This window comes from Vicugna pacos, chromosome 27 (assembly GCF_048564905.1).
Source record: "Vicugna pacos chromosome 27, VicPac4, whole genome shotgun sequence".
Taxonomy (NCBI): domain Eukaryota; kingdom Metazoa; phylum Chordata; class Mammalia; order Artiodactyla; family Camelidae; genus Vicugna; species Vicugna pacos.
In genome coordinates, this window is record NC_133013.1 from 21,624,742 (window position 1) to 21,639,060 (window position 14,319).

Sequence of the window (14,319 nt, forward strand, 5' to 3'; positions counted from 1 at the left end):
ACTTTACAGAGGAGGACACAGACGCCCCAAGAAGGGACATGGAGCCATGTTGAGAGCCAGGCCTCCTGCCTCCTGCCCACAGCTCCTCTTAACTCCTGTGTCTCCACTTGCTCGCTGTCTGGATCACACTTTGGGTGATCCTCTTTGCGTGCCAGTGAATAATGAATTCGGTACATTCTTGTTCTAACAAACGCCTGAAAAAGAAATTCTCTCCAAGACCCTTGAGGTATGCTCTGGAGAGGAAAGCCTTTATTGTATAAAATAACTGTTAACGTTTTGGGTGTGCAATGTTTCACACTGTCTCGTTTAATCCGTAGCACAAGTACTATTCCCTTTCTACCGATGACACGGTACAAAGTTCCCCAATCACTTCCCTTGCAAGGAAAGATTGAAACTCGCTTCTCCATCTGTCTGATCCAAAACTTGTGTACTAATTAAATCTCAACAGCACCAGAAAAAAAAAATCCTCTCATCTTTTGTTGCACTTGTTTCTTCTCCTTAGGGGTGGGCTGAGGATGGCATAGAGTCAATAGGGAAGCACGACTGGGTAGAAGAAAGCCCTGGGTCGGGAGCAGAAGACACATGTTCAAGTCTTGCCTCCACCACAAACTTGCTGTGTGATTTGCCTGACTGTCCTGGGGGTGACTTCTTTTTTAGAATCTCTTCCAGCTCTAAAATTCTTCCTTCGAATGTTTCCTAGAATTAGACCTTTAAACTATGACAAAGCTTGAGATAGATAAGACAGATGACAGACAGACAGACAGAGAGCAGCTGGATAACCAGACACATACATACGGGCTCACGGGTGCCCACCGCGTCCCCACGCACGCTGCCCAGAAACATGTGCTTCTCTTGCACAAACTGTATGTTCCCTTTGTTCTTCTGGACTTCTTCCCTGTTGATGGTTGGCAATCAAGAAAGTGACTCCTGAGAGCCGTTTTAAGGCTTCACCTGCTGTCAGATGGGGCCTAGGTGTGAGGCTGGGACGGACAACGCTCCTCAGTGCTCCTAGACCAGCCACTTCACATAGGGTGACCATTTAATTTATCGTCTAAACCAGGACATTTCTGAGAGTGAAAGGGGGTCCTATTAGTACTCAGTCTGGGACAGCAGAGATGAAATGGAACTGTTCTATGCAAATCGGGCCATAGGGTCACCCCAGTTGTGATGATTCCCCACTCCAACCTAAACACAGGAAGAAAAAGAAACTGCCGTTTAAAGCGAATACCGACAGAAGTGAACTGTAGGCCTGATTCTGCCCTCTAGGGCGGGTATGATATAATTCATCTTAGTGAGAAAACTGACAACACATATGATCCTATTCAAAGGAAGACTGAAATTTCTGAGCTTCTGCTGTTTATTATTTTTTTTTCGGAGCTGCTAAAGAAAAGCGCCGTGGAGTAGGCGGTAATTTGTTTTGCAGGGTGTGTTAATGAGTTTTTGAATATGCAAATAGAAGCTGGGAAAGGAAACCGAGAACCCAATCTCTCTGCCTAATAAGGAGAAGAATGAGTTTCTAAGGCAGCGGGAGAGGTGGAGAGGGGGAGGCAGGAACTCCACAGCCAGGTGTAGGGAAGAGCAGGGGAGGGGAGGGGAGGGGACGGTGGGAGAAGAGGAACCATTTCTCTATTTCCAGCTGGTTTCTGTGCTGACCGGTGATGCACCCCCACCTCCTCCCCATCTCTCACCCCACGCTGCCAGCAGAAGCCCTGGCCAGGGAAACGAGGACAGGAGTCTGGGTTCCTCATTTGGGCTCAGGTGGGAAGGAGCGGTGAGAACAGCTCATGAATCAATAGTGAGAACAAATTCATGAAACTGGAAAAAGGGGAAACCAGGGGAAACAGAAGCCGCGCCCACAATTCCCAGAGCTTTGCGGCTGGTACAGGGGACACTGAGTCTCCTCGCCATACAGTTAAAGTGGCTCCAGCCCTCCTTAGTAGGACACCAAAGGAAGGGTGTCTCCCTAAGGCTGGAGGGCGTGGGGACTGGAGTCGTGTATGGGGCCCCCTGGAGCTGCAGAGCCAATGGGGCAGCCTGTTGGGGCCACCCTGGTGGCTACTGGAGGCGTTTGTATCAAAAGAAACATTCGGAACAGTGAACAAGGTGATGAGGAAGGAAAGGACATGCTTACTTCTCCCATCCACTCTGCCCTAGGAAAGGAATGGAGGAGAAATTAAACAGAATCCACGTTGGTGTCTTGTCTGCCTTTCTCAAGAGAACTGGAATGCATTCCTTGCCTTCCAGGAGGAACACCTGGGTGCGCCCCCGTGTCCTGCTCAGAGCTAGACACACACACTAAGATGTAGCGCGGGCCCATCTGACTCCGCAGCTACCCGTCCTGCAGACAGCGTGCTCTAGCGCCTTCCTCTGAGGGCCAGCTTCGCCCCCCATCTGCCAGCATCCTGGAGTTTTGGTGCAAACCACCCCGTTTCAAGCAGGACACTTTCGACAGTGTCAATGTCATGAGAGGCATTTCCCAAACTCTGTTCTGTAGAACGCTGGCCCTATGAGATGCCGAAGTTGGGTGAAAAAGGCCTCTGTGTTGAATCAGTTTTGACATTGCTAGGGAAATCGACATTACATGCGTTTTTACTACAACCTTGACTCTACTGGCAAGCACGGTGACTTTCTAGAATGGGGAGGAAAGATATATATGCGGTGTTTTCCAAGGTCATTAAATGACTGGGTCTACTCTGTGTGTGCGTAGCGGGCGATACCTACTACTATCTCATGGAAGCAGTGAGATTTTGCACAGAACACAGACAACGAGGCAGTGACAATACTGTTTCATACCATTGCTAAGTACGTCACATGCATTGTCTGGTGTAATCTTCCCCAAAAGCCTTTGAGATGGGCTCTGTCATCATCCTCACTTTGCACAGGAGGAAACTGAGGCTCAGAAAGCGTCAGGCAGTCCCCCGAGTTCACACTGGCAGGATCAGAAGAACACGGGTTGCTGTGACTCTAACCTCTTAACCTCGCTGGGCTACTGATGCCTGCAGTGACTCTCACACAAGAGTAAGGAGATGCGCGAGGAGGGAGAAGGGGGCAGTGGGTTTGCTGAGTGGGAGCCTGGTGGTGGTGTGTGAAGTCACATTACTGAGAACCTTTACCAGGGCTCAGGGGGAGCAAAAGTTGAGAAGCACACATTTCTTGTCAGTTAGGAGATGTTGGCAGAAATACCAAGTTCAGACCACTCCTTCCAAAGGCTGACAGTGAAGAAAAGGAAAGAGCAAAGGTGGGCTGCCCCCGGGGGAGGTGGGGATGAGGGAAGCTGTTCTCTGAGGATGGAGGGTACCAGAGAACCATTACAGGTGGTGGGGCGGGAGAAGCCCACGAGTGAGGTGCCGCCCAGGACCCTGGGGGTCAGCTTCAAGGCCCCCACCAGCTGTGCACACGTAGGAACCCCTCTTTCTAATAAACTAGTGACTGCCCATCCGGGGTCCAGGGCACCTCCAGACTGGGGATGACACTGGGGAAAAGGCATTCGCGATACTACTGAGTGGCCTCTATACTCCAAATCAGAATAAAATCTTTGTCTGCTTTTGGCCTCCTTTCATCCCGTCAGCTAAAAACATCTTCCCAAACATAGTAAGCTGTTGGTAAATCCTTGGAGCCAAAATCAAGGGAGCACATGTAAAATACGGATGGAGAGAGTCCAGCTCCCGAGGCAGCGCTTCTGAATGTGGGGCTCTCTGCCCCAGTGGCGGAGCGAATCCACAAAACCCAGGTCCCGACCAGCGGCGCGGCTCCTGGGGAAGGGCGCAGAATGCCCTCTGTTATCCTGCTGCCTCTTTGGCTCAGAGAGACACAGGCCTGCACTTCACAGAGATTCTAAGCCATGGCCATTTGGTTTCACCTTGAAAAGCCGCGCAGGCCTGCAGGCTCCCAATCCTAACCACCAGCTCGGCCATCCAGGGTGGCCCTGGGTGAAGCGTAGCTGGAGCCCCACGTGGCCACCGGGATAATGCTATGCAGGCACCTCGGCCAGGCACCTGGGCTGCCTGGCATCTGGATGACACCCAGGGAGCTGACGGATGCTCCCTCCCAGGCTGGTGGCCAGCATCCCTTGGGGCCAGACAGGAGGAAGGCTTTGGTACGCAGGATGGCGAGGGTCTTCAGGTTCTGAGAAGTGGTCCAAAGCTCTGGCTCCAAAAATCTATCTCTGCTTGTGGGTACAACTCATCCAGCTGGCATCTGGTTGTTCCAAAGGAGCCAGCTCCATGGCCACTCCTCACCCTCTGCCTTCCATCCTGCCCCACACAGCTCTCCATCCCCTGCTTAGCTTCCTTAACTCGGGCTCCTGGCCTGGGCTAACTCTCCCAGCCTCTCGCCAGCATGCTTCCCCGCGGAGACGCTCCCTCCCAGTGCTGCCCCGTAGTGTCCTGGAGAGCCCACCCTGTGGCCCCACCCGCAACACCTCCTGCCTGTGTCCCCCTGTTTGAGCCCGTTCCAGTGGCTGAGACCTGGGCTCACCGCTCGGAGGAAGGTTTGCTATTACTAAGACGGCCCAAAACATTGCATATATATTTTCTAACCATACAGCCACGGGAGGTAGCGGTCACGTTCTCTAGCACAGATGAGGAAACTGAAGACCTAAGTGATTAAGTAGCTTGATCGAGGTCACCGAGCAAGTGGGTGGGAAAGCACAGACACGTGTCCACACTGCAAGTGTGCCTGTGTGCGTGCATCTGTGTGCATGTGTGTGGCTGCCCTGAGGTTCAAAGCAGCTTCCACTCAAACCAACCCAGATCTGTAATTACAGGCTTCTTATAATCTGACTGTCATTCTCTTTAGGAACATTAAATGTAGGTGAATTTAAGTTAAATTTAAGGACAAAACTTCAGAGCAAATACTTAAAGCAGGCAAAGCTCCTAAGCCTCAGGCCTGTTATCTTCCTTCACCAGCTCTGCCTTGTTCTTCTCACCACACATTCTCAGCCTAGTCACCAGCCTGGGTGCCAGTGCCTACGGCCTTCACTGCACTCACTCAGCAAAGCCCCCAGGTGGACAGGACCATGGGACGGATGCCTCAGCCCAGGGCCGAGTGTGTGCCAAGCCCTGGGCCCAGCACTTCCCACGTCCTTTATTCCCCATTCAACAGACGAGGAAGAAGAGGCATGGAAAGGTAAAAGGACCAGCCCCGGCTCACACCGCCGGGAAGTGGCGGAAGCCAGGTGAGGTCTCCAGCATCCGGCTCCAGAACTCAAGCCCATCCTGTGTCTTCTACTGCACCCCGAGCTTCTGAATTCATTCTAAACCCCGTTTTTCTGCTTTTGCCAAAAAACATCCTCCTTCGCATCTTTCTTGAACCAGAAGGGAAAAAAACCCCACATCTTCCAGCAACTGCACCGGCTGCAATCCGTAACCACCTGCTGGGGGAGCCGGCCCCAGGTCCCAGCCAACACCAGCCTGTGAGCCCAGGAGACAGGGTCCCGGGGCTTGGGTCTCCCTCATGGCGCTGGTTCCCCAGGCCCAGTGCGTTTGGTGTTACTTCCCCACTTGATGGAGGAGGGAACTGAGGTTCCGAGAGGATAAGCAACTTGCCCGGGGTTCACAGCTCATGACCCGTGGGCCAAGCCCTGGATCATAGCCCCTTCTCGACTGGGCCCCAAAGCGCACGCTCTCTCCTTTATACTCGGTGGGTTTTAAATCAGAGCATTTGAAACACAGAGACAGCAGGCACTCCTCTATAGTAGAAGAGCACAGTGAATAGAACTGAAAGCAGCCTCACCAGCCACATGCTGATGGGCCCCTTCATCTTCCTGTCACCGCGTGCATGATGGGGAGGGTCATTATGCTTGGATTAAAGCAGGGCTCACAAACCCAAATGCCCACGGAGGCCAACAGGTGATGAGATGAGTGGCCCAGCCTGGGGCATTTACTGTAATGTACTAGGCAGTGGCAGGCATGGGGTAAACCAGGGAATACAGGCCTGGCTTGGCAGGGTGCTATGACTTTGCCCCAGTTCATTGCTGCCATGAGGGAATGTGGGTCTGGTGCTGCCAATTTCATTTACTTTTCAAAAGAAGCCAAGAATCCAGATTTTTATGTGAAATCTCTAAGTTTTTAAATGATGAAAACTAATTCAAATGTTTCTTTAAACATTCAAGCCAAACAAAACACATCTGGCCACTGGGTTCACTTGCTGGGTGCCATTTTGTGACATCCGGTTTAAAAGTTCATAGAGGATATGAATTTAGTCCATTTAAAGAAAGTTCTATTTCGTGTAAAATTATCAGGTTAGTGTAAAAATTATCAAATGTTTCTCTAGACACCGTATAAGCCAAACAAAACACAAAGCTGGATCCAGCTTTCAGGGTGCCATTTTGTAACATCCAGCTTCAAAAGTTCATAGAGGATATAAGCTGAGTTCATTTAAAGAAGGATTCCTTTAGCGTAAAAATTATCTCTGCAAGTCAAGACATGCCTCTAACACACATACACACACACACACACACACACACACACACACACAACCAATTTACTAATGAAGGTATTTCTCCCAGCAGTGATTGCTCTGAAGATACTTGGTTCAACAGAAGAAAAGGACCCATGCTGCCACTGCCCCAAGCTTGTTGGGCAGATGCGACAAGAGTCTTGCCATGACCCCCCTTGTCTGTAGTTAGCAGATCTGTCATGCTACACAGTCATGGAATGATCCTGGGGAAACCGAGGCACAGCAAGAGCTAGACTGACAGTGACCACTGCAAACAAATTGCTCACCCATCTCTGTAGCTTGTGCCCTTTGGCAAGGACACATCCCTACTGTCTCCTTCCTGTTTGGTCAGTGACCTGTTCTCAATTGATATTGTTAAAATCTGAGCTAAGGATGATTCAACTCCCATTGGCCCTAGACTAAGTGACTAGATCCAAACATCCAGCCATTGCTAATGGTCCCTGGGCCCAGCATTAAGCGGACTGGCATGCAGGGGGAGGATGAAGGGACAAGGGGGCCCTAGATCTCTTGCTTCCTCGGGAAGGAGGTGCTTACCAACAAGCCATTGGAGCCGTGGACAGTGACGCAGCGAGAGAACGTGTGGTGGATGGAGAGGTCCCTGACATACGTGGGTGGGTTGTAGCCTCCCTTCTCATCCACGTCACCCGCCAGGTGGAAGTGAATTGGGTACTGACCCACCAGCTGCTGGCCCATGTGCTTCAGCTCCACGCCCTCCAAGTGTGCAGCCTTAAACCCCAGTGCAAACTGCGAGAGGAGAACCGAGAGTCAGAAGGAATCCATGAGGTGCCCCCGATCCCCCTCGCTAGTGCCCACACTCCGAAAATGCACACATGTTGTTCTCAAAGTGCTCCATTAATTCCTGTTTCGGGTACTCAGTACATCAAAGATATTCTCTGCAAATGGGCCAGGATGCCTAGTCCTTCCTACCTCAAAGGAGACAAGGTGCTGCTAATAATATAGGGACGTTGCAAGGCAATGAACTACCTGGAATGAAGAGATGCAGTGGGACTGTGCAATAGCTGGGGCTTGTTTCAACCCTCTTTTCCTGCCTCCTAAGCCGCTGAGTGTTATGGGAAAGGAATAACCCTGAGATAACCTGGGGGGAGGCTGGCAAAAAGCATGCCCTAGGAGGGTTGGGGGATCCAGGTTAGGGTAGACCACGGGGCAGTAAGAGCCTGTGCCTTAGCTCACCATCTGAAGCCCTCTCCCAGCCGTGGGAAAGGGATGCTGAGCTGGGAGTCCTCAGCCGCCGATAACTCTGGTAGCGTGTGTGTGAGTGGCGGGGCGCTCCACTCGCTCACTTCATGCTACACCCAGAGCCACTCCTAGCTTGCTCAAGGGAACCACTCGCTCACATTGAACATCTTCACTCCAGGAACTCACCATAAAAGCACAGCTTAAAAATGATTCCTGTCAAAAGTTGAGCTCAGCCAACTTCTACTAGAGAAGGATGACTTAAGGACATGCTAACCGTTCCTTCCAAAAATAGGTGTCAGTGGGGATGCCAACTCCAGTAGCGGCTGCCCTGGAGCGCTGTGTTGAGAATGATTCTGAGGCCCAGTTTGGGCAAGGTGGCAAGGAGTGCGCTGATCACTCAGGGATTACCCTCAAAATGGGAAATGGGGTTGCAGCCTGCTATTTTTGCTTTAGTCTCTCTGACAAGCTTCTCATCTGAAGATTATACCACCACCCCTGTCCTCACCACATCCCCAGAACTGACTGGAAATGTGTAGAAGTGTTTTGAGGGGTTGCAACGACTGGGAGCACTGCTAGCATTTAATGAGTGGGGGCCAGGAATCCTAGAAATCCTATAATGCAGGCCTGCATGACAAAAAATAATTATCTTATATATGATGGTAGGAACCCCATTAGGAGCTCTCTAAGTTTCACTCCATTATTCTTTTCACTTAGATTACCAAAAAATCTTATCCTTCAAAGCATGTGGTTTTAGCCTCAAGAGAATTGTCTTTACAAAACTCCATGGTACTACTGTTCCTCTATTAGCTTCAATCCCAAATCACTGAAAGCAACGGTCACGTGAGGAACGTTGGGGTGTCTTACGGTATTCAGTCTGCCAGCAAAAGGCACTTCATAGAGAGATGCAAAAAAATTCCTCTTGGAGCTTAATGCTAGGAAAACGTGAGCTCCAATGAGCTGATACAATTTTCCTTTATTGCACCATGAGAACTCAGCAGCTCACCATCTCCGTCTTAGCCTTGAGCTCCACCTGAAGCTCACAGGGAAATGTAATGCTGGCACTTCGAGCTCTTCTCCCTTGTTTATCATTTTATCTGTATTTTAATGGATCTAATGTAAATGTGACTTTTTGTGACTTTAACGCAGTTCTTTTAGGGAGCGGTCAGGGTTAAGTAATGAAGAAAGGGGATGAAAGCTGTGGTCCAGGGTTGAAAATCATGAAGGCCACGTGCCATGAGACTGGGGAGCAGAGAGACGTTCCTCTATCATCTCTCTTGTTCCTGAATATTGACCGAAGGAACTGAGTAATGCGTAATACGTAAGATTTCTCCAACTTCCAGAAGGTACTCTTCCCTTGGTCCTACCTCTGCCCCTCCATCCCCTTTCCTATCAGGAATCCCTGCCCATAGGCTGGCACTGTGGGGATTCTCTGATTGGGCTGCCTCAGCCAGGCAGACTCATACCTTGATGTGGCCCCCAAAGGTGTCGAAGTCAAAGAAGCTGCAGATGTGGGTGCTGTACGGGTAGCACTCATCCTCCATCTCCCCCATCACCACAATGTTCCGGCTCAGGAGCCCAACCTCGGCCCGCATGTCCACACCATCTATCTCCTCCCCGATGTGCAGGTACATTGGTTTCCCTAGGGCAGAGAGGAGGGGAGAAGGTGAGAAATCAGAGGCACTGCATGTCTTCCAGGCAGGTCTCTTCCAGGCAGGTCCCCGCCAGGTGCTTCTGCAGCTGCTGCTTACATGGTGCATGGTGGTTCCCATGGCCCCAAGTCTTGTTTTATAGAAGGATGAAGCCCAGGGAGGTGAAATTACTTGCTTGAATGAAGAGCCAGGAGCCACCGCCATGCACGCTTATGTCTGAAGCCCATGGAAGAAGTGGCTATTTGTCCCTCAGTATCTGTCCCCTCTTCTGCTTGTCGGTGTGAGACTCTTGTTTTAGCTAGACACGTGGTTCCTGGGACAACCACGATTCCCAGCCCCGCTACAGGCCAGGGTGGTCACAGGATGAGCAGAAACAGCAGGTGCAGCCTGCCGGTGGCCGCTGCTCTTGCTCATCCCCGGGGCTGGGATGTGGACGTTGGTGGCGGGCCAGCCTCGCCCGTGCGGGTGACAACATGCCGTAGAGATGGCAAGAGAGCAACAAGAGAGAAGAAACCCGCTCTCTGGATGACCCCACAGAACTCACATCCTGGACGGCCCACCGGTTGGGATTCTTACGGACGAAACATAAAACAAATCCTGTCTTTACAGCCACTAATATGAAGCAGGGCAAATCCGTATTGTGTTGAATGAGGCAAGTCTGCGTCCTACTTCCCTCCTCCGTATGTGGAGTGTGTATCCACAACTGGATTTCCTCGAAAGAACCAGACTGGAGCTTCTGTGTCCAGCACTGTGGCCGAGCTCTGGATACCTCTATGGTGCCACACAGAACAGTGAAAAAGAGCTTGCAGCCCACTCTGTGTTGACCTCGCCGCCACCTCCCTCCCTCCCCACGGTCCTGGAGGAGAGGACGCGCTCTCCTTTGGACCACTGACCCCAGCCCGCCCCTTCCCAGTCTCGAGGGCCTTGACCCCAGTAGCATGCCCCCTCCAGTAGTTTCATGTCTTCCCTCACTTGGGTTCCTTACGTTCTATTTCAGACTCATCTAGGCCTTCCTAGCCTTAAAAAATGAACACACAAAAGATACTCTTGCCCAACTCTGCTGCCCCTTCCAGCTCTTGTCTGCCACCTCCGGCCATGGCCAGGGTCCCTCGACCTACCGCCTTTTCCTGTCCCTCTGTTTTCTTTTTACTGTCTCCCTCCCACCTCTGCACTCAATCTCTTGTCCAATCCACTTCATTTCGCCCTCCACCTCCTCCTCCTCTATCCGGGCAGCAAATGCACCCTAAGAAAGGTGGGAAGTGACAAGCACTTGGAACTTTGGATCTGTCCTGGTCACCTCCACAACAACCCCAGAAACCTCGTTTCTGAAATGAAGGGACCTCGGGCTGCCCCTAACTTCAGCTCATCGCTGAGACTGCTGACCTGGCCCCTAGGTGCCTTCTCTTCAAGGATGCAGTTACAGAGCACAACAATCTCTTACCTCAATTTGCAGCCCAAACCACACCACAGACACCATGTGGCTTCCCTGTGACCTTGACTTGAGCAACCGCAGAGCACAGAGCTCAGCCCCGTGACACAACCAGTGCCCACAGTCAAAGGCTGTGGGTCTAATGAGCCGTAAGCAGCACCCACCCTGCTCTCGGTGCCCTCACCCCGCTCCCTTACCCACAGGAGGGGCTGGCTCCCCTGCCCGGCCCGTCACCCAGCACACATCCCGCGGGCGGGCGGGTCTGCAGTCCCTCTGAGGATGTTTATTGTTTTAGAATTCTGCAGACTCAGGGAGGTGGTGGTTTCTTTGAAGCATCTCAGTCCAAGATGCAAAAGCACTGCATGGCAAAGCTGAGAAAACACTCCCCCTGGAATCCGCATTCGCCTCCTCTGGCTGCTGTAACCGCTCACCACAAACTTCACGGCTTAAAACAACAGGGATTTCTATTCTGACAGTCCTCGGGGTCAGAAGTCCGAAGTCAGTTTCACCGGGTCAGCAGGCAGGCTGCGGGCACGGCGGGTTCGGCCCAGGGCTCCGGGGAGGGTCCGCTCCTGGCCTTCCGCAGAGTCCATTGCCACCCGTATTCCTTGGCTGGTGGCCCCTTCCTCCATCTTCGCTGTGCAACACTCCAGTCTGCTACAGTCGTCACATCACTTTCTCCTCTGACTCTGACCCTCCTGTATCCCTCTTATAAGGACCCTTTTGATTCCACGAGCCCGCCCAGATCATCCAGGATCATCCCCTATCCCACAGGCCTTAACTGAATCATACCTGCAAAGTCCCTTCTGTCACGTAATGTAGCACTCACAGTCACCAAGGATTAGCACAGGGACACCTTTGGGGGCCGTTACTCAGTCTGCCACAGGGTCCTTCTTTTAAAAAGTCTCAGGTATTTTAAAAGTTAACTGTTCAAAGAGTCTATTTACTATAAGGTACTGTCATCCCCTGAGCTTCCTGATGCCAAAGGGCCAGGAGTGGACGCCACGGCCGGGGGCTGTCAGGCCTTCAGCTTCACGCAGGTTCTGATATCGACCAGAGGAGAGAGTCTGAAGCAAGTCAGTGCTGCAGAATGCTGGGGCCTGCCCTCCAGCGCATCCCACTGTGGCTTCTGGCTTGGGCCACAAGGCCACGTGTCTGTACAGTTTTAAGGCCCAGAAGCACAGTCCCCTCTGGCTACCCATGCGGAGCCTCTCTCCCATCCCTGGGTTGTCTGCGGCTACTGGACCTTCACAAGCAGCCAGTCTCAAGGACTTCAAGTGGGATTTAGGTCTTCTGCACCCCGGCTGGACAGAAAGCTGCACCCAGAGCAGCGTCCGATGCTGATAAGGAAAGGGGCTCCCGGGCATGCCAGCTTTAAACCCCCAAAGTCCAGTGACTGATCGAGAATTGATTGCATGTGTCTAACGATAGAGAGTCAGGCCCAGAAGGATCCAGAAGGGCTTTCAGCAGTCACTTAAGCCAGCTCCCTAACCTCACCCTTGAGGAAACTGAAGGCAGACAATGCGCAGGGCTTGCCCAGTGATCTGGTGGAGGCAGGGGTGAGAATGTGGGGGACACGACCCTCACGAAAAGAGGTCCTCTCGGCACCTATGACTGCTGCTGGGTGCTGTTCTGCACCTGAGCAGGACCTCATGGGGCCTCCGTGGGACAGACCCCTCCCCCATGCCCTCTGCATTAACTCCTCTCTCAAGCACCTGGATAATAGTATCTGATGCATATTTCCGGAGTGTTTCAGATGCTAAAGCCACCAGGGAATGGAAGAAATTAGGTACCTGATGATCAGGAGCACGTAGGCCCCAGACCTTCTGGGGCCTAAGGATTGATCACCATCAACCAATGAGAGAATTGTGCACAGCTGACCACCTACCTTGGGACGCCCCTCCCTCACCTGGCCTTTAAACATGCTTTGCTGAAACCCCTCAAGGAGTTCGGGGTTTTTGGGGGGTATGTACCACCCATTTCCCTCGCTCAGCCCTGCAATAAACCTTTCTCTGCTCCAAACTCTGACATTTCAGTTTGGCCTCATGGTGCGTCCAGCTCACAAACTTGCCTTGGGTGACAGTTTCTCTTCGCCACCAGATGCTGGCTCTGGGACCGAGTGTGCACTGTGAGCCTGGCCCTTCGCCATGAGGATGTGGAATATGAGACTTTTTACAGTCTGTGTACCCTGGATGCTGACTTTGAGGGCTGAGTATGTCCCCTGTGTCCAGTCAGAGGTGAGCTCTCACGACAGCCACTGGGGTGTGCTGCCGTCAGTCTCTCTTGGGGAGGGCAGTCAGCAGAGAGCGTCCAGCTCAGGTCATGCTCTCCTTGGACTGAGCACGGCAGAGGTCCTAGAGCCAGGCCGCCGCTGCCCCACGCAGAACCCCCTAACAGGCAGGCTGTGCTCTGGGGCCCCCGTCCCTGGTTTCCCGAACCACCCAGTTCAGAACACTCCCTGCAGAGAAGTAGGTCGGTAGAAACAGACCCTTCTTTTCCCAGAGCCGGTACCTTTCCCTTAGGACTTCCCGGCTCCTTGTCTTCCGGGCCTCATGCCTTTGGGCATGCTGGATCCAGACCTTTCCTTCACCAGTGGACACCCCAAAGGCAACTTTGCTGGCAACACCCAGAAAAACTTCTACAGGCTTGCTCGGCCATGCAAGGCCACCTTGGACTGTTCTTGGGGTGCAGAGGAAGCACTGCCTGCCAGGGCCCTAGTGGCAACTCAGAGGTGCCCGCGGACTGGCCAGAGCAGCTGATGGGGACCTGGGGGGCTGGTACTGAGAGGCACAGCGTAACGCATGCTTCCCGAAGGGATGCCTCCCCAGCCCTGCCACCCAGGGTTGAGCACACCACGGAAGAGGTTGCACAGAGAGCCACAGGCTCAGTCCTGCCGGCCAGGGGCATAGGAAAGGAGCTTCCCACACGGCTCCGAGGAGCGCAGCACCCCCCGCCCCAGCAGCCTGTAGGACGGACAGAGTAAAACCCAAACTCTTATCAGCTTACCCGCCATCACTGCCTCACATCCCCTTCTGCTCCAGCCAGACCCGACCACCCGTCCTTCCCTGAGCAAGCCTCCACTTTCCCACATCTCAGAGCTTTTACCTAAGCTGCTCCCTCTAGTTGGGACAGCCCTCTCCAACTGCCCATGTGGCAAATCACTCTGTCCTTCAAGATCCAGCTCCAATGGCTCCTTCTCAGTGAAGTTTTCCCCCACCACCCTTAGCGTCAGCCTTTCCATCTCGGGGTCCCTGCATCACTAGGCAGAGGCAGGAAAACCAGGCCGAGCCTCCCTATCTCCAGGCCACACCCCCCCAGACTTTCAACCACCCCTCAGAACACACCCATTTCAGTGCCCAGGGGACTCCTCTATTTGTCAGTATCCCCCTTAAAATACGGTGTCCCGGCAGGATGCTGACCAGAGGCTCCTGCTCCTGTGGGTGGCCCGAGGGCCTTCCTCGGGGATCCAGTCTCAACACAACCGGACAGGTAGGATAGTGGATGGGGAGGACTGTGGCTCTGGAGTCCAGCTGTCTGGGTCGGATCCCAACTCAGATCGTGGCCCTGAGTCCCTGAACACGTTAA

The 14,319-nt window shown here is 52.8% G+C and overlaps 1 protein-coding gene across 1 annotated transcript in view; it reads right to left on the reverse strand.

The window, feature by feature from the left end:
* The window catches only part of CEMIP (cell migration inducing hyaluronidase 1), a 140,856-nt gene that overhangs the window by 31,892 nt on the left and 94,645 nt on the right, over nt 1-14,319 (reverse strand). Inside the window, exons 12-13 of the mRNA XM_072950896.1 lie at nt 9,120-9,295; nt 6,994-7,203 (exon numbers count right to left, since the gene is read on the reverse strand). Of these exons, the coding sequence (XP_072806997.1) occupies nt 6,994-7,203; nt 9,120-9,295 (386 nt within the window). The remainder of the gene's footprint in view (nt 1-6,993; nt 7,204-9,119; nt 9,296-14,319) is intronic.